Here is a 21,097-nt window from a genome sequence, read left to right on the forward strand (position 1 = left end):
CAAATTACTTACACCATGACAGAACAGAAACTAACCCACTCCATCACCAGGTGAGAGTAGAATAATCAAAAGATCTTAAAGATAACATTGGTGATTTAAAGAAAATGGCTTTTACATGAAACATGTCCCAGCAATCGCATAAAGCGCTATTATTCATAAACTGCTGTTCACAGTCATGATTACTAGACGAGAAAATCTTCTTTGTTATGAACAAAAGGTCGATTTCAATAGCGTTAACTTTTTGGGTAAGGTATATCTTAAACGGGACTAGGGCATTGAAGAAAAGTACAATTGACAAATGCATAACGCATAACGCATAAACATGATGGACATTCGACAGTAAATCAAAGTGTTAGTTGATTTACTGATTGCAAACAAAGTGTAGTTTGTTTACATGATGGTCGGTGCATCTGCTTGGCGGGGTTTATAGGGGATAAATGCGAACACAAGTGCCCTCCAATGACGTTTGGGGTGAACTGTACTGACACTTGCAGTATGTGTGCCCAGAGTCAGTCGTCTTCCTGTGATCACGTGACAGGAAAATGCATCTGCTTACCTGGTTACTATGGCTACCATTGCGAGAATGAATGTCCGGAAGGTAAATACGGTCAGGATTGTGCATTGGACTGCGAGTGCGCAAAAGAGGCTTCTTGTCATCACATGAGCGGAACATGTGATTGCACGAAAGGTTTTATTGGAAGAAAATGTGAAAAGCCCTGTCCTCAAGGAAAGTTTGGTGCGAACTGTTTAGGTATGTTTGTATTTTTGGGATGCATTTTTTCAATTACATGAGATGAAGTCAAATAACCTATGTCTGTGCAGATGGTGATTTATGAGATCACTCTAGGACTACAGTCACGTGATTAGATATGGATTTTCTCTGTAGGAGTCTATCTGTGTGAAAACGGTGCGTCATGTGATAAAGTAAATGGGAAATGTCTGTGTCTTTCGGAATTCACAGGGAGTCGTTGTAAGGACAAGTGTCCCGACCGTTTATGGGGCATTGAATGTCAAAACAAGTACTCGTGTGAGTGGAATCAGACAAGGAAATTTCGAGGTGATAACGGGCAATGTCTTTGCCACGATGGCTACAGAGGTGCCACTTGTCAACAGGCACCTCTTCCTATTCATGTCTCCATCTTACTTCAATATTTAACACATCTTCCTTTAAATGTATTAGTTCTGCGAAGATGGGACTTATGGTGAAGATTGCAAACATCCTTGCCCGGTTTGTTCCCGACACGTGATCGGCACGTGTTATAAAATTGACGGCCGTTGCCCCTGCTCTCCAGGTTACCGAAGGACATTTGTGTGACAGTGATTGCATGCTGAAGAATTATGGAAAGAACTGCGGAAAGCGCTGCGATTGTGATGTTGATCACGTGTGCCATCACGTGACTGGTGCTTGTTATCTAACGCGTGTGGGAAGGTTTCAAATCGTCATCAAGGAAAACTTCACAAAGTTCGATGAGATGGTACGGCGAAAACAGTTGAAACTCAATGTTGCCGTTTTGATAGCCAAATACAATAACATGTATGAGGAACTACGTCATCTCTCGAGACGAAGGATTCCGGTCACGTCAATTCATGGAAATATAAGCATCGTCAGCACGCAGATAACGGAAACAATTCAACCTGCAACTAGGCACGACTTTGTTGCATGTATTTTAGGTAAGAAGCGCTTACCTTCACAGCTATCGGCAACATCTGCCTTTCGTTTATAAGCTGCTCAATTTGATCTTAAATTTTCATCTTTGGAGGCTCCGTCAACTTTAATAAATCGATATGGTATTTTTTGCTATCGATAAGTAGATATAATTTGAATACTTCTCACTGTCAAATTCCCTTCGTATATACCAATCTTTTCACGCACGCTAAAAGTAAGTTCATCGGTATAGAAAAGTGCTGTAAACGATAGTAATGTATTACATAACTTTAGTTGCTCGCGATGGAACGCATTATTTCACTTTGCAAATTGCAATTGCAAGTTATTGTTGAGAATTCGTGATTGAAGTGTAATATCAGAATCGATGAAGTGCATCTATTGTTGGATATGAAATACAGAATGCTCTCTGTAATTTAAGCTTGTCGTTTCAGATCTCAAACCCGGATTGACATCGGATGGCTCTGAAGAAGTTGTCGCAATTAATATGGTGATGTTCGATGGCGAGATCCTACTTAAGGGTAGCATTGTGAAGGATGTGATTTCATGTTTGGATGAAGAAGCTGTAAGCAATATCCTTGGATGTACTTATTATTCCGGGGTGTTTATTCAGAGAATTCCGTCCCGGGTTCAGTGTACTCTCCGCTGGTAATTGGCGCGAGTGGAGGTAAGACTTGTTGTTTTTTCCTACCTTCTTTATGACAGGCAATTTCGCATATAAATAGCCAAAAAGATGGCCTTGGGTGGATATTATTTCATGTTCAATGCGTGTCTCATTCAGGTTCTCTTGGCCTGGTGGTTTTGATGATAACATTGTGGTTTTGCCGTAAACGTCAGCGACGTTTGAAGAAAATAAAATCGGAGAAAAAAACGGCAAAACGAAGCGGAGATGGAGATAGAGTTGCGAACGCGGGGCATCCGCCATAACGGTTACAGATTGGCTTTCGATAATCCTTTCTATGACGTTGAAGAGGATTACATTAATCCGCTATGTGATCTTGATAGTCAGATGGGTCATCAAGGTAGTGACGAAAGCGTTAGCAGCGTCAACGATTGTAGTATTGACAGAGGCGAGAGTCTACAATCTATATCGTACTGCTGAGGTATTGAAACCGTTGTCTTAATCTTTATCTGTCTCGGCAATACTTATCGTCAAGCAATCGCATGTTGTACAGCTGTTTTTAAAACAGTTCCTATGCGAAGTTTGAAATGACCTATTCTGCTCGCTTTCCTCCTTGACAAGTTTTTCAAGGTTGTAATTGACCTCTAATTTTAGAGAAAAATGATAATAGCGCTGTTGTCATTGAAACCGAGAATGAAGGAAGCTTTTTGGAAGCTCTTCGATAAAAATGAGAAACAGTAGTTACCACTCACTTTACGTTTGGATGCAAAATTTATCATCATTACACATTCCATGATAAAGCAACTCCGTATAGGTTTTCTAAATGGTTTTACAGCGCTGTTGTTATTCTAAGTGTTACAGTTTCAAATCACAGTACGCTGGTATGTCTTTATAGAAAGGTTAACCATAGACGTAAATTGGATAAAGCGAGTTTAGTCAATCGATTTTTAAGGCCATTGAGTATTATCAGTTTCAGTGGACTATTGAGCGATGATTTATAGCTTAACTGATGTGCGGACCATTGCCCCACTAGCAATGGGTCATACAACTGTTGTCCATACATATTGACAGCATTCCAGATGTCTGAAGTCAAAAATGGCCTTGAAGTATCAAACTTATCATTTGGGTTACTATGATGAGATAAAGCCAAGATCGTTTTGAATTGCCGCAAAGTCTTTACTCGTTTTTTGTGTAAATAGCTTAGTCATGTATCTTAAAAGTAATGCATTCTATATTTATACAGCGTTGATGAACTCGCCCATGGAGATGGAGTATTTAATCTATTTTTGTGTTTAGCAAGACTGTAGATAGCAAGACTGTAGACATACGCAAAATTTAATTTCGTTGTTCGCATGTTTACTTTACAAACCAGTTTATTTTTTTATAAAAAAGTAGAAATATCATGAAAGTTTTGTTACATAGTTGTGTTTTCAAAAAAATCGAAAATATAGGAAAGAAGGAGTTTTCAATTTTCCTATTTCTGATGTTTTTTCTATTTTGACATTCAGCTCATCTTCAGAAAAGTCAAAATGGAATATATTAACATTATTTTTCTGTTCAACTTTTTCACAGTATTGCTCAACTTTCTCAAACTATTTTGTCTCCCCAATACTCTTCATTCCTTCAATACACGATCATCTCCTTTGGTGTTTGACTGCCTGAGATTCGGTATATCCCAAGAGAGATTGATAGCAAGTCAAGAATTCCTTAATGTTGCTTTTTTTCCTCAGCTATCCACTATCATTTCAGAATTTAGTGTGGGAGAATCCCTCTGAGAAGGTTTCCTCGGGCGTTACTGATGGTCTGTTAAATCGATCTAATGAAGATATAACTGCCTTGCCGTCTTCCTTCTGTTCTGCGTTTAACTGTACGCATGCGCGTATAAGCATACAAAATCAGAAAAACTATGTGGAATTATCCTTGGCATAGTAGAGACTGTAGAGTGGGCTGTCATGCTCTGCTAATTGAGCAGTATAATAACGAGCTCGTATTTTGTACTTTTTTATTATTGCAACCGTTTCTGCTCATTCAAATATTGGCGTGCCGCACTTAAAAGTTTGCGGATTATCGAGTAGCGATTTACTTTACGGACTTGAATTTCAAGCGTATGATCAGGTGGATTACAGGATTGGATCACTGTATCGGATGCCGGGTTTTGGTTTTGGCTTTACATTTTGATCCCATTTTGATCCCAGCAACCTTTGCAAGAATGCTTCGCCATGTTGGAAGTTAGGGAAACATTAGGGAGTTTTAGCAAGAGTACGACTACGAGAACGAGTACGAAATTTGACCGTGTAAGGGAATGGCACGAGGAAGTTTGTTGTCCTTGTCGCTTCTTCAAAATTTTGCTTTAGTTGTAAACAACAGAAAGAGACTTTTATTGTGTAAAACACCGACGTGTGCGAAGCAGCTACGGCTCTATTTGTCAATCATGATATCAAAGAATCGACAGTACTGGTTTTGCGAGAATATAGGACTCTTTAGACTGAAAAATCTTCACTATTTTAAGTTTTATGTACGATATATTTGTACTATTTTATTGTTTGTTTACCTTTCACTTTGCGTACGAAATACATGAAAGTTTTGCAGGTCATATTTTCCTTTTAATGTACATCTGCGCTCAAAAGGGTTCTAAATTAAAGCCTGGATGCTCGAAAATAGTACTGTAAACTAATTTCTTACAGAATGAAGAAATATACCTACTTTCTTTGCTTAAAAAGACATCGTAGTCGCGACTAAGAATTTTTTACAAAACATCGTACTCAGATTGATGACGGCTACGTGTTTTTGTTGTCGCAACAAACAATGTTTTCGCGCCAAAATGACGTAAATCGTACTCGTAGGCGTACCAGTGAACTCAACATTTGAATAACTGGAATGATAACCGAAGCCAAAATTGAAGCCAAAAATATTTGTCGTCATCATTCGTCATCACGCGCCAGGCTCAAGTCTCTCGCATGTTCATTTAAATTTTTTAAATCATTTGTCCCTTGGTAATGATAGAGTTCGGATCTTTATCAGAGCGTAAAATAAGAAATTTTGGAATGAAAAGGTTCACGGAAAGTGAATCAAAGTGATAAATCGAGAAGCAAAGTGAGGTGAACTTAGTCGATCTGCTCTTAACGCTGTGGTTTTCCTTTAAAACAAATCAAAGTCTTTAAGAATATTCAATAATTGATATCGAGATGACAATCATTTAGTATTTCAAGCACTATCAAAATCGATGAAAAATACAATCGCTCTGTAAAAAGTAAAAATGAGAGTTATAGACTCAATATTTTTTATGAAACTGGATATTCAAGTTTCTTTTTTCTTCGGAAAAACAAATCTTTAAATCCACTGAATCGACAAAAAAAAAGACAAACACTGTCTAACACCGTTTGACACCGTTTAACACCGTTTGACCTTCCGATGTAAGAAAAATGTTTGCTTGAATATTTTCACGTCATATTTTCTTATTGTATTGTCTTTTTAGCATACAGTGTAATTTTCAGTTGGCTTTTTCTTGTTTTAAGTTGTAAGTTACAACAAACTCACTGTAGTAAAGTTTCAGCTGTAAAAAATAACTTTTTGCGAAGAGTTGGCCTCGTGTGTTGTTTGTCGTGATGTTGTTTATATGTTTATGCTTTTGCAATTTGTATTCAAATTTATATTGGCCGTGTATGTTTAGCACTCAGGGGAATGAAACTGACGTACAAACCGCGTGAATATGCGACTTTGAAGGACTGGAACTGACGTACAAACCGCGCAAGAGACTAGGACTTTGGCTTCAATTTTATATCTATAAAATGTATTGTCATTATCATTCCAGATATATATATACAATACAATCCATACAATGTGTAACCGTACGTCCTGTGTCCCAAGTGCAGGAGTCACCGTATAATACGGTGATAGCCGGGAGGGCACATTGTATATACACTTTGTATATTACGCTCACTGCGCGTGCGTAGTTTGAGCACTGTCGGATTGTGTAGAGAGTCTCAAATGGAGACGTTCACCGTGTTCGCGATATGCAAAGCTCACCTTTATAGGTTTGAGCACTGTGGTGACTCTACAATACAATCCATACAATGTGTAACCGTACGTCCTGTGTCCCAAGTGCAGGAGTCACCGTTTTAATACGGTGATAGCCGGGAGGGCACATTGTATATACACTTTGTATATATATATATATATATATTGATGAGAAAAAGAAAATACCGTAAATGCTCGAATAAGCGCCCCGGGCGCTTATTTAATTTTTGGAGGCGAGAGGGGGGCGCTAATTCGAAGGGGGGCGCTTATTGGAAGGGGGCGCTTATTTCATTTTCGGATTTTTGACGTGAAAATGACACTGGTATTTTTATTTCTTGTGACCTTAACTGTAACATAAGTATGAAAATTTTGAAAACGTTAACATTCTAGAAAGCAACATTAACATTTTGTGAAACTTGAAATGTTCTCCAAGCGATTTCCTGGTGCCCGTTAAAGGGCATGTGTATTGTACAATGCGTTTAACATCGTGAAATGTTTTGTATATATAAAGAAAGCCTGCCGTTAATGTTCAGCGGTTGTCTTCAATTTAACACACAATGAAAATAGTACTGACATTGTTTATGCTATATCGCGTCTTTCGCTAACCATTTGATCCTTAATCAATCTCAATTTCTGTATCGCTGTCATCAAGCAATGTTGACACAGGAGCAGCATCTTCAACATCTGATAGCGTGATATCCTGAAAAGGATCATTCACCAGTGTTTGCTGAAGTTGCTGCTGAACTGCCTTCAGTTGTGCCAGGCCAGAATGACAAGGTTGACTCGGCTTTAAGCAGTGTATCAGCTCATCTTGAGAACCGTCGACAGCAAGTGTCAGCGCACAGCACTTGAAGGAGTTAACAATAATGTCCTTATCCAGATCATTCCATGCTTCAATGATCCACTGGACAATCTCTCGCCTAGGAGGAGCTCGCATGTTCCCTGCTGCAGTAAACGTGTGTTGACCATTTGCCATCCACTCGTCATATCTCTCAGTCACTTTGGCTTTGAATGGTTTGTTCCACGATACATCAGGCGCTTGGATATATTTCGTACACCCCCCAGGTATAATTACAGGATCTATCTTCGCGCGATTGAGCTCTTGTTTAACGCTGTCTAAGACGTGGCATCTAAAAGAATCCCAAGCCAGCATCCGTCTGGTGAACGAAAACTGGCCCAAGACACTTTTAACCCAAGAAACGGTTAGTTCTTCATTCATCCATCCATTCGAGGACGCTACGACACACTTTGTTCTGAATTCCTCATTCAGTGCTTTCGACTCTCTCTTGGCACCTGGAAAAACGATGAACGGCTTTAGTTTGGTACCGTCTCCCTTTGCAGTCAAACACACTGAAACCTTCGTTTTTTCATGGCCAGTTGTTTTCAATCGAATTGTGCTTTCGCCAATGTTGTCGACCGTGGTATTGGATACCATATCTTGCCATACTGCTGTCTCATCCATTGCAATGATATCCCTGTCTTGGTAAGCGATTTTTTTACATTGCCGGCGAATCTGCAAAACATACGCTATGAGTTTGTCTATCAGTTTCTCGGGGGCCTTTTGTGATTCAGTGGTTTTGCGTCTGATTGCCAAACCATGTCTTGACATGAACCGCTGTAACCAACCGGAACTGGCAAGAAACGATGGTGGCATTTCCTTCTCTTTGCATTTCTCGTTATCGAAAATTTTGCTTTGCTTGCGATCATTTTCTGGAAACACGAAGGCCATTGGAACGGCGCTCATGTACCCACTGTAATAATGCTTCTTCTAGGTCTTCATCGAATGGCTTTCGTCCGCCTCCTTCAAGCCGCTTTCTCTTGCTGCTAGTATCTTCCAATTTGCTTTTCTTTGTCGCCATTCTCTTACTCTCTTGCGGTCGACACCAAACTTTGCTGCGGCTTTTCGGTTACTGTTACACTCTTCGGCAAATTGAACAGCCTTAAGTTTAAATTCGTTAGAATAAGAAGAGTTCTTCAATCCTGCGTGCGATGTAGATGCTAGAGTTATACTTTCGTCCATGATGTCAAAGGTAAGCATGCTGTAATGCGAGAAGGCCGGAAAAGACCTCCCATGAGAAGATCACATTGTATCACGTGCTACCAAACACGTGGGTGACATTCATCTGCTGTTTACAACATGGCGCGTTCAAGCTATACCTTTACTTGGCAAATGGTTTACGAAATAGAATTTGCGTCTGTGATAAGAGGACACCATGTTTATAAAGCTGAATGGTCACCACAGCTTGGAGAACGGCTAGTGTGTCGGAAAGACGATCGAAAGGAGGCTAAAGAGCACGATGAATATGCGATTGGAACATTTATTCAAGACAGTGGCAAGCTGGTTGGACATGCGCCCATTGAACTTTCGTTCCTCGTGTTTACATTTTTACGAGCTCATAAGGATAATGCGGTGGAGGTAAAAGTAACTGGAAAAAGAAAACTTGAAAACGGCCTAGTTGTTCCAGGAACTTTTAAAGCAGTAACACGAAGCCGGCGACTGGGAGCAAAGTTTAACGAGGAACTTGATAAAGTAAAGCTCCTATGTGCCCACATGGATATTGAAATCAAGCAAATGAGAAGCAAACCTCTGCAGAACATTGATTTTGAGTTCTAACGAATGTCCGTTACCGATGTAAAAAATTAAAAATACTGTGTATCGAACTGAGTACCGAAGTTCATCTTTTATCGGGGGAAGGGTGGGGGGGTTGGGGGCGCTTATTTGAGAGGACGCTTATTTGAGAGGACGCTTAGCAAAACCCGTCTTTTCTCGAGGGGGGGGGCGCTTATTGGAAGGGGCGCTTATTTCAAAATTTGAGTCCTAGGGGGCGCTAATTCGAAGCGGGCGCTTATTGGAAGCTGGGCGCTTATTCGAGCATTTACGGTACACAAAACTACAATTTCATCCCGACAAGCCTGTTTCGTGATTTCTCACTCTTCAGGGATAATATTAAATGGATACAAAGCATGTGCTAGATATATATACAAGAGGAAGTTAGGTTAAAAATTGAGATAGAATTACATAATATATTGAGTGTACGATTACAAATTACATAAAAGTGCTTTGTGTCTATGGCGACAAGAGGAGATAAGTTCGTTACGTTTGTTGAGTGATGATAGTTGTGGTTGGTAGGTGATGAAGAGTTTTTCTTTCAGGCATAGGTTGCATCTTTTGTTGGCGCTGTTGTACGGTTTGCTGTGAGTAATGATGTTCCATGAGATATTGTGAGCGATGTTGTTGTCTTTTAGTGTCCATATGTGTTTGCTGAGTTCGGTGGAGTTTCTTAGTTTTTTGTGGCGAAAAGAGGCAGTATGGTTTCTGTGTCGAGTCTTAAATTCGTTTTCTGTAAGTCCGATGTAGGTCTCAGTTGTGTTATTGTCTAAACGTTTAACAGTTGCTTGGTAGATGACAGATGATTGTAGGCAGTTTCCGTTAAGTGGGCAGTTTTGTTTTGACGGCAGTTGCATGTTTTGTTTGTGTATTTTGTCATTGATGGTGTCATTAGTATTGTCAGGTTCTCTCAATATGCGTTTGTTATGGTTATTAATAATATGTTCCATATTGTTCATGCAGCTGTAACTTAATTTAATTGTGTTGCGGTTAAATAGTTTTCTGAGTTTGTGGTCTATGGGAAAGTGCTTGTCAATTAGTGAAATGAATTTGTAGCCGATGTTTGTGCTGACGTTCTTGCTGTATGGTGGGTTGTACCAGAGTATGTTATTTCTAAGTCTGTTTTCCGTTTCGTAGTAGCGTTTGGGTCATATTTCAGTGTGTAATGATATCCATTTTCGTCAAGTGCTTTTTGGTATGGAGGGATTGCTTGGTCGAATGATGCTCTGTCGGATGATAAGGATGAAAGGCGTTTGTTAATGGTATCGGGTATGTTCTTTTTAATGCTTGGAGGATGGTTGCTTTCGTGGTGGATGTATTGCAAAGAGGTGTTGGGCTTAGTGTAAGGTCGATGGGAAGAATTCTTTAGATCGAACGTAATGTCGAGGAAGTTAATGACTTTTTTGTTAACTTCGCAAATAAACCCACGTGCCGACTAATCAACCCGACGAAATCTGAAATTGGAAAAATTAGCAAAAAAATACTTGACAGAATAAACAACAATATCATAAAAGCCACTTCGCTGAACCAATGGAAAAACTCGTCATCTGCCATCAAGTGGTTCAACTCCATCAAACACAAACAAAATCTACGGTGGCCCACAACGGCAATGCGGATATATAAGTTAGGAATAGAAATCAAAGTATTTTGCATGAAATGTTTTATTATTCATGATATATATTAGTGGAGCAGTAAATATATATTCATTGAGCAGATATATTTATAAAATACGCAGATATATATTTTCAGTGCGCAGATATATATTTGTAGTGCGCAGATATATATCAGATTTTCAGTGCGGATATATATTTATGGCAAGCAGACAAGCAGACACATATTTTTACTCCGCAAACATATATTTATAGTGTGAACTGTGAATATATACAAAAAATATAGAAACGTTTCAGCAACAAAAGAGAAACTGCGAGAAAATTTGTATTAAAGTTACAAAATATTGCCAATATGGTTGACATTCCTTCGCATGATTCTGATACAAACAATGTAGAAAACGAGCGAACTGTGATTGAATATTATTTTACTAGAGGATTCGAATATAAGAGCATAGTTAAATGTTTAATGTTTTTATTTTGTTTAATGTTTCCATTTTGTTTAATGTTTTCATTTTTAAACAATATCAATTTATCCATAAATGTATATCTGCGTACTAAATATATATCCACAATGTCATATGTTCATTGTTCATTTACAATGAACTAAAGATGGTTTCGGGACATTGGTATGTAATAGAGACAAGATCCTCTGCTAGAAGTAAGTGAGCAAGCACTTTAATGTTTAGTGCAGCTTCTACAAAACCAAAAAAATGTTTTGTCCTTCTATATTTAAAAAGAGAAATTTCAGAATTCTACTCTTCCAAAGTAAAGAATGGACTTCACTTATCCTATGTGGACTGACCTTGTAGAAAGAGTGGTCAAAACAATGAATCAAAGTAATTCTTGTGTTTAGTGAGTCTAATAGCCTGATTGCAATACTTTTAAAACATTATTTTTGCTCTTGCATCACTTAAAGCAGGTTAATCAGAAAGGCATGTAATTTATGGCATCTGTAACATAGCTGTAAGCTGCTAAATGTTTGTTCTACAATTTTGACATTTATCTTAGGCCTATGCATAATGATGTGCCTCTTTAAAAGCTTATTAACAAAAAATTCTTTAGTGGTAATGATCAATTTCTTACCAAGTTTTAGTGTTTAAGGAAAAAATTATGGAAAGATGCGTTGCCATCCTTCGAAAAGTGAAGTTGCGCACGATTTAAGTCATTTAACCATGAGTTCTTAAAACTGAAAAGATTTAGGTCTAAAACAGGCTTCTCCTATGTTGATACATAAGTGCAAAGGTGACAGTTTAGGTTTGCTTCCAAAATTTTCGACAGAATTCTTCATTTTAAACTTACATTTTACTTGGACTTTATTAAAGGGGAAGTCAGACCCCAAAAAAACTTTTTATCAAATGAAAGATTTTATTTTTACAAACCATATTCCAAAGTTTGAAAGCTCCAATCAAAATTATACCGGAGATATGAAACCACAAAATCATGAAATTTTGCTGTAAAGCTGCAGCCATTGTATACATGCGAGCGAAGCCGCAATCGAGCAGCGGCTTACGTTCGATAAACAACGTCAACACTATGTTTTAGCTCTCGATGGCTGTGATCATTTGGTCAATATATCTTGATCATTAAACTGAATATATCTTGAAACCTTGTTCCTACGAGAAAGTTAAATGTTGCAATTTCTACTTTTTTTTGTTTTTTCATTTCTTTTTCCCCATAGTGCATGTGAAAAGCATACGATATAGACGCCGAAGAAATAGGGCGACAAACACACGAAAATTTCGACCCAAAAATCGCAACAACGCAATGAAATAAAATTAATACATTTTAAAAAACAAAATAATATTCCTAACCAAGATGTCCTTCTCGTCGGAGTTTGTGTTTTAGTTATATTCATTTCAATGATTTTGAATGTGAGAAGAAACTTTGAGAAAAAATGTTTGAAAACAATGTAGTTCATTGATTTTATTTTCCAACGTTACTAATGCAAAATTTTGTGTATAATTAACTTTCAACAGATACGTCATTAAAGAATGTAATGGTAGGAAACACTCAAAGTTCAATAATAATTCCCAGAACTCTGAAGTGGCGTTCACGTCTCGTGATGGTAACTGGTTATGTAGTCACTATAAAGACATTGTTTTGTTAAATTTGATTGTTGTGAGCAGTTTTATCCCTGTCATTGTTGTCATAACAATCAAAGTGCGTGTGGCAACAAGAAGCTTAAATCACGTGATGCAGTAGATGTGACATGTGCTTATTGTAGCAACGTACAAAAGGTAATATATTTTCATGCTGTAAAATAACACAAAAAACTACTCTAAACATACGAGAATAGTTAAATGAAATTTGTTTGTTATGGTCGTAAAAACATTTCATTTAATTTTTCCTATTCTCATTTGAAATTCGCTAGTTTGGTGAAAAGTGCACGAATTGTGGTGTTAAATTTGCCGAATATTTCTGCGCTTTAAGTAAACACCTTACTGGCAAAGACGACCATCCTTATCATTGCGAGAAATGTGGAATTTGCAGGTACTCAAATGTACCCAAATAAAAACACGTTCTCCAATTATAACCGATTGACCTCATTTGTTAGATAATCATAAATATTAAGCACTAAACTGATTTTTGACACGTTTGTATTTCATTAGAGTTCACGGAGATCGTTCTTTTCATTGCGATGTTTGTAAACTTTACAACTGCGTGGTAATCATAAATGTAGAGAAAACTCCGCACATGATGAATGTTGTATATGTTTAGAGGTAAACATTTACTTTAATTTTCCTGCTGATTTATTTAGGCACAATGAATAGAATAAAACAAATTATTCTTGACTTTTCAGTGTTATATACACGAGTTGCTGTTATGTGTGTATGGCACTTTCACCATTGTTAGGTAAATTTTATCGACCTTTAAATGATATATCTCTCTTCAAGTCAACTGTCACCATAACGGATAACGGATGCCTTTTTTTCGACTTTTTTACTATCAACTTTATTATTTTCTCACAATACTTCACACTATCATTATTCAATAATTCTTTTCTCGAAACTAAAACTGCTTTTGACTTTTTTTGACTCTGAAGATGACTACCTCTAAGGTCGTCGAATCGTCAGTCAACAACAACAAAAAACAGTCCTTTTCAGGACTATACCAACCTAGACGATCTACATTTTCAAACATGTAAAACTGCTTTTGCTTACGACACAATCCGTCTCATTTTATCTCTACCCGCTACAAATGGTAAATATTCATTATAGTTGCTGCTCGTGTTTCATTTTGTAATGTTTAGTCAAATTCATATCCAAATCTTTAAAATATTTTCAATATTTTATTGTAGGATGCTTTCACAGGTTGTCAAATATTACCATGTTCTCATAAAGTTCATTAAGAATGCGCCAATGAAATGATTCGAAGAGTAATGTAAGTTGAACGAAAATCCAAAAATGAATCCAACTTTATGTATTACTGACTTTATACCCAACGTCATCTATGTATTACTGACGTTAAACCAAACGTCATTTATGCGCTACTGACGTTATACCGAACGTCATCTCCTGACATTGTCCAACAGTCAATTTTATGATTATGAGAAATATTTTTTCTGTCCTTTAGAACACGCTGTCCCATTTGTCGTGAAAGTTTTGCTCATAAACTTGAAAAGAAAACTCCATCGAAGAGACGTCACGGTGGAAGACATAAATGACAAGCAGCCATTAGATAGATTTACATTTTGTCCTTCGATCTGTATTTCTATATTGGCTGCTTTTAATTTGATTATAGAAAACGATGATTTGTGTTTTATGATTTTGTTAAATTCCTCTGAGATGTGTACATTGAACAAATTGATATATTTTGTTCCACGTTTAAGATTGTGTGATATTTTTCTTTTAGAATCACATCAGGTACACGTGCCAAAATTTATATAAAGTTCAATTTTATCTTAATCTATTATGTAACTTGTAAAAGCTCCAGTTTTTCAAATTAGTGAAATAGTTAGTCAATGCACACCTTTTTAATTTGTGCGTAAAAGATAATTTCTGTTTCTTATTTCATTTCTTCATATTATATAATAAATGATATAGTTAAGTTAATGGTAAATTTAACATGAATAGATATAGTCATGTATGCATCTTTGGTTTATGGCTATTTATAAATAAGCACAAAAGACTGATGTTTAGGAAAGCAATGATTTAACTATAGATATCCAAAAAGAATTTTGATCCAGTAATTATTTCTTTTTTGCTCTATGTATTGTAGAAAAAGTTATTTTAAATATAATAATGTTGTCATGATTTGTTATTTTGTCAATGTTTAATGTCAAAATTTTCAAATTTTGGTCAGTTTTGTCCATGGTTTTGTCATTTTTCATTGTTCCATTCATATCGCTGACGCTGCTTTTCGTAAATATTCATTTTGATTACTGATTGGTTTAAAACAGCGGCGGGAATTTCATAACTAAACGCATGCGACCTAGTTGAATTACCTCGATTCCCTTGATGTTCATATATTTATCATAAGGTTCGTGAAGATCCAAGTACTTGCCGTAACCTTCTTCATCAGAAAAGTCAACCAAAGCTGGAACGCAAAATGACAACGAATGAATATAAGAGATAGGAAAAATGACACATTAGGTGGTAAAGGACAATAGATAATCAATAGATAGATAGATCGTAGGGCTCTAGCACAGGAAACGATCCGAATTAGAGTCTTAAAAAATAAAGGAAAAGGCTTCTGCCATTGATAAGAAGACCTATGGGTATTGTCATAACGAATTAAAACTTTCATCAGAATTGCCAAACCAATGACATATACAAAATTGATTAACTTGGTATTCTACAGTAAGTCTGTATGGCACGACAATCGCTTTTTCTAATGAAAAGTGTAAATTTTAAATTAGCATAAGCTAAAACGTCATCCGGGAAAGCAATTCGTCACGCTCGAAAATATCAGACTTGGGAACAACACTATTGACGGTAAATAAATGTTTCGTAAAAAAACAACACTACAGGAAGAGCGGTTTATTAAGGCCCATTAACAATGTTCTGTTTTCATGACCTTCCCTCGTTGTTCATGAGGATGAGCGTTTAATGTTCATCCCTTTTGACGATTGACAACAATGTGAAAAGTCTTAAAACAATACGTGGTGAACAACGACTTAGAGAAATGCTAAGACGACGAAAGATCGTGCGCGCGCAATCACACTTGCCGCGGGATGAAGCAGTGCGCAAATTTTTGAGCTTGAACCCTTTGATTACAGAACATATAAATGATGATCAAAAGTCGTGTCTAGTTGCAGGTTGAATTGTTTCCGTTATCTGTGTGCTGACGATGCTTATATTTCCATGAATTGACGTGACCGTGATATTGTGTTCATCCTTATATCATACGTACCCTTACTAGTATTGTGTTCATCCTTATATCATGCGTACCCTTACTAGTATTGTGTTCATCCTTATATCATGCGTACCATTACTAGTATTGTGTTCATCCTTATATCATGCGTACCCTTACTAGTATTGTGTTCATCCTTATATCATGCGTACCCTTACTAGTATTGTGTTCATCCTTATATCATGCGTACCCTTACTAGTATTGTGTTCATCCCTATATCATGCGTACCCTTACTAGTATTGTGTTCATCCTTATATCATGCGTACCCTTACTAGTATTGTGTTCATCCTTATATCATGCGTACCCTTACTAGTATTGTGTTTATCGTTATAACATGCGTACCCTTACTAGTATAGTGCTTATCCTTATATAATGCGTATCCATACTAGTACTGTTTATTGTTATATCATGCATGCGTACCCTCACATGTCTTTTGCTAGTGTCATACATTTACTAACCTCAGCAGATGAGAAACCACACAGATCAAGATGTGCCCCAGATTGCGCCAAAGCACTTCCGGTATCTTTCTATAAATAATCAAACCAAAAACAAATCATACATACACGCGCGATACAAAGCAAATCTTCGATGCACGGCCTAAATATCCCCCTTCACTCACGGGCCATCCTGGAAATCATCCTTGCGCCCAGTTTCTATCAAATTCTTCTTGGGTTTCCTCCATTTCCTAAAACGAAACGTCTGGAACTGTTGGATTTTTTGTGATATGTAAATTACGTAGCTAACTTATGGTCGTTTTCTGATTTAGGGCCTGATTATATGGAGGCGAGCTGGCTCCATTGAACTAAAATACATGAAACGCTATCTGAAGCAAATAATTGAAGCTAAATATTACACCCACACACGCGACATTACACTCAGACATGCGTGTGTAGTGTTTCGAGATTCTGGAAATTGATTAACTACACACGCGCGTCTGGGTGTAATCTCGCGTGTCTGGGTGTAAAATTTGGCTTCAAGATTTTATTAGACTTTTCTATTAAGGCAGTGTTCCATGTATTTTATTTCAATGGCTGGCCCGGATAGCGAGCTAGCCCGATGATTTCAAGCGATTGAAAGGAGCCAAAACTTCAAGGTTAAAAATTACGTTTGCGAAGCCACTACACGTCACTCCAGTTGTAATTCTCAAAATTTGAAATCAGGGCAAATTGATTGTTTCAATTTTAAATGTTTTGAGAAGTCATTAATACAGAATATTGCGAAATTGCTTGAGAAGATTTATCTGATGGTAAGTATTGAATCGTGTTCATTTGCCAAAATCATTTAACGCTTGGCTGAATCCCGGCTACCGGGCTCATGCGATCAGCCCATTACAAAAGATAAAAATCACGTGTATTTTCGTTGTTACGCAACAAACTCGCCTGTGTTTTATGACAAAGTTTTGATTGCTAATGAAGTTAATCACATACATGATGTACGGCCAATTTGTTTAACATTAGCAGGAATACATTAGTTGGGAGAATACATGGACGGTGGACAACTGCTTATCTACTTTACTCATCAAAAAAAGCTTCAATCGTTTTGAAAGTAAGCATGCGAAAAAGAAATGTTGCGAAGAAAGTCCATTTCAGTTTTAGAAGATCCTTTATTAAAAACAATGAAAGTTTCTACGTCAAAGGCACGTGAAACCAATGATGTCGGCTTACCTTATCAAGATCGACCAGCGGTTGGACACGTTGACAATAGTAGTAAAGGTAATCAAGGAGAACGATGATGTATCTAAAGTTAGGAAAAGAGGATCAGCGCAATCCAGTGGGCATAATTAAATAAGTGATCGAGGACCCAATCAGACTGACGGATTTAGGAAAACCTTATTTAATACAAAGTTACTGCATCGAAGCAAAACTCGCGTAAAGGAGACCTTAAAGTGATAAAGCGAAAATTAAATATAGATAAGATATGTAGTGCTTGTTCAAGGAATGGGCATTGACAGAAAATTACGACAAAATAAACTCGGAATCTTTATATAATTTGCAACTTGACTAGAAAAATCTGAGTTATATGTTGAACTCTATCAAGAAAAAGTACCCGGAAGTAGTCTTTATAGCAAACGCGAACTCATAGCAACCATGTTGTGGTGAATTTAGACTATCGCCTTAGCTTCTATGGAAACAAAATTTCAGTTTCACCTTTTGTATTCGTGTGTTTTCTTCTCTTTGGGAATGTCGAACAAGCGGTCGAATGTTTCCAAATACGCAAGATAGTCTATTCTCTAGACAACACAAAAGAAAATAGTGAAAGTTCTCGAACGCCAAAGTTCCTAATTAGGTTGTTCATTTCATCAAATCAACATGTCAATTTTATTTGCGTTTGGCCAATATAGCATACGAAGATTTCCACGAAAGAACTAAAGTAAGACAGTCATGAGATGCATGGCAATGCTTTCTTCGCTACGAACGTCAAACACTTAAGTCTGTAGTCTCAACTATATGTAGTGGTGACTGCTCCGAAACCAACTTTGACAAAGTAAGACAGGCATGCGATGCATGGCAATGCTTTCTTCGCTACGAACGTCAAACACTTAAGTCTGTAGTCTCAACTATGTGTAGTGGTGACTGCTCCGAAACCAACTTTGACAAAATTCAAATGAAGTTCACCGAACTGAGATCTTTCGATCCCTGAAGTGATGATCGCCTTCACTCTTCAGTCTGACATTAACGTAGTTGAATTACCTCGATTCCCTTGATGTTAATATATTTATCATAAGGTTCGTGAAGATCCAAGTACTTGCCGTAACCTTCTTCATCAGAAAAGTCAACCAAAGCTGGAACGCAAAATGACAACGAATGAATATAAGAGATAGGAAAAATGACACATTAGGTGGTAAAGGACAATAGATAATCAATGAAATTAGTTAGGGTTCTAGCACAGCAAACAATCCGAGTTAGAGTCTTAAAAAATCAAAGAAAAAGGCTTCTGCCATTGATAAGAAGACCTATGGGTATTGTATAACGAATTAAAACTTTCATCAGAATTGCCAAACCAATCACATATACAAAATTGATTAACTTGGTATTCTACAGTAAGTCTGTATGGCACCACAATCCCTTTTTCTAATGAAAAGTGTAAATTTTAAATTAGCATAAGCTATATCTATAATATCAGAATCAATACGTAAATAAGCTCTTATCAATTAAGCGCAAGCTCTTTACCAAATACCAATATTTTTTGACAAACACCAAGCGAGTGAGGTAAGTAGAAAGTTTATATTACTGCATGAGACATTAGTACAGTACTCAGTTCTTTACTGTAGGAAGTTTACGTACTCTTGATGGACTAACGAAAATGTTACTAAGCCAATCAAAGCGCTATTTTACGAAAGATTGCCAAGTAATAATTTCTTATTAGCTAATACGTTTTATCTTTTCGATTGAAGACAAGATACATTAAAGATGTCTCTTCAAATATAAAAGTAAAATAACTATTTCACCTTGCATATCTTCCGTAGGCTTTTCACGAGCTTCCTTCATGTTCATAAACTCGACTTGCATCGGCTCCACCACCTGACAAAAAAAATTTCGAAGCTTCTAGGGTGCGCAATTGCTCGTGAGCGCGCATGCATGCACCCAACGTCATCGGGGAAAGCAATTCGTCACGCTCGAAAATATCAGACTTGGGAACAACACTATTGACGGTAAATAAATGTTTCGTAAAAAAAAACACTACAGGAAGAGCGGTTTATTAAAGCCCATTAACAATGTTCTTTTTTCATGACCTTCCCTCGTTGTTCATGAGGATGAGCGTTTAATGTTCATCCCTTTTGACGACTGACAACAATGTGAAAAAGTCTTGAAAACAATACGTGGTAAACAACGACTTAGAGAAATGCAAAGATGACGAAAGATCGTGCGCGCGCAATCACACTTGCCGCGGGATGAAGCAGTGCGCAAATTTTTGAGCTTGAACCCTTTGATTACAGAACATATAAATGATGATCAAATTTGAAAGTTCTAACTTCAGTAGCTGACCAAGAAATCGCGAACAACCTCTTTAAGGTTCTACGTGATCAGTTCATACATGAAAAGCGCAGTGAGAGGGTTTAAAACACTTCATTTCATAATTCAACGACCGCAAATGATCGATAATTGGGCGAAGGGGAGGGGGGGCTGATATTCATATGTGCATGATGTGCCGTATCAAGTTCCTTTGAAATCCATTGTTTTCTATGGATTATAACATACATATATGAGTATGAGCCCACCAATTATCGATCCTCTGCGGTCCCAGTCATTTAGATATATTACTTGTGATTTATCAATTATCACGTTTAAATGGGAAATGTGATCGATTTTACTGGAAAATCACATCTTCAGCTAAGGATGTTGGGGTGTTTATGTTCTTGGAATTTAGGTGAAACAAAGCAAAGAAAATAAGATTTCACCTTCACAAACATTCTTTTAGTTCACTGAAAGTCATGTGTCAATTCAATAGAGCTCAACCTCAATACTGAGTTTGTGTCAATACAATACAGAGTTTGCATTTTATTTTGGCTGAAACTGGACGTAGCTAATTTCGTCAGAATTCCAGAGGGCCAAATTTCTAGTGTCAAACACTAAATATGTCAAATAAAGCAAACCAAATCAATTTCATGCAATTTCTTTCAAGAAAATTTACTATTCCATGGTGTTTCAATGGTATCCAAAAAACAATGAACAAAATATTTTCCTGAAATGAAATACATTTCCCAATGGCTGCATATGCATTCATTCTAAATCATATCACCTCATTTGGATACTTTCTGTGATAGTCTTTGATAACTCGTAATCTGCTGTAGAATTCAGCAAACTCATTGGGCCCAGATAAAGCAGATATTTCTTCTTTCCTCATCCTAGAACAGGATAGACATTTCCCAAGTATAAGAAATGAACCAACACAAATGAAATAAATACATTTGCAATAACTGAATGTTGTAGTTCGACTCACATAATGCAACGCTAGTCGGCTAATTCTTACCTTAAACTAACTAAGCTCATAAAAAACTATCAAAATGTACATTCTTACCCATCATTATCATTATACAATGTCAGCAACGAGCTAGTAGAAGAGAGATATCTCTACAAAAAGACAGATGCACATTTCAATTAAATAGACAATGTGACTGGTGAGTTGATATACAAAATCAAATTCAATGTCTGGTGGTGTTGTGCAAACAAAAAGGCTAAATTATTTAAGCACAGGATTGTAGTTTTAAAGTTAACCTTATTTTT

At 37.0% G+C, this 21,097-nt stretch overlaps 2 protein-coding genes, 1 long non-coding RNA gene and 1 pseudogene across 4 annotated transcripts; 3 read left to right on the top strand and 1 right to left on the bottom strand.

The window, feature by feature from the left end:
• Positions 1–459: 459 nt before the first annotated feature.
• On the top strand, positions 460–1,315 carry LOC124435779 (multiple epidermal growth factor-like domains protein 10). The gene is made up of 3 exons (XM_046985734.1): positions 460–751; positions 887–1,113; positions 1,181–1,315. The coding sequence occupies exons 1-3, from the start codon at positions 460–462 to the stop codon at positions 1,313–1,315; spliced, it is 654 nt and encodes a 217-aa protein (XP_046841690.1).
• A 10-nt stretch (positions 1,316–1,325) lies between these two features.
• On the top strand, positions 1,326–2,493 carry LOC124435780. The gene is made up of 3 exons (XM_046985735.1): positions 1,326–1,671; positions 2,098–2,311; positions 2,445–2,493. Exons 1-3 carry the CDS (start codon positions 1,326–1,328, stop codon positions 2,491–2,493), a joined length of 609 nt encoding a protein of 202 aa, XP_046841691.1.
• Positions 2,494–12,614: 10,121 nt separating this feature from the next.
• Positions 12,615–14,194, top strand: LOC124435782. Of its 2 annotated transcripts, XR_006945153.1 has the most exons (5): positions 12,615–12,757; positions 12,892–13,010; positions 13,130–13,240; positions 13,819–13,901; positions 14,094–14,194. It is a non-coding gene; the product is annotated as an uncharacterized LOC124435782 (long non-coding RNA). The 2 variants fall into 2 exon arrangements; XR_006945152.1 differs by having other exon boundaries at positions 12,615–13,010.
• A 490-nt stretch (positions 14,195–14,684) lies between these two features.
• On the bottom strand, positions 14,685–20,944 carry LOC124435781 (annotated as a pseudogene).
• Positions 20,945–21,097: the final 153 nt, after the last annotated feature.

Source organism: Xenia sp. Carnegie-2017, unplaced genomic scaffold (genome assembly GCF_021976095.1).
Source record: "Xenia sp. Carnegie-2017 unplaced genomic scaffold, XeniaSp_v1 HiC_scaffold_151, whole genome shotgun sequence".
NCBI classification, from domain to species: domain Eukaryota; kingdom Metazoa; phylum Cnidaria; class Anthozoa; order Malacalcyonacea; family Xeniidae; genus Xenia; species Xenia sp. Carnegie-2017.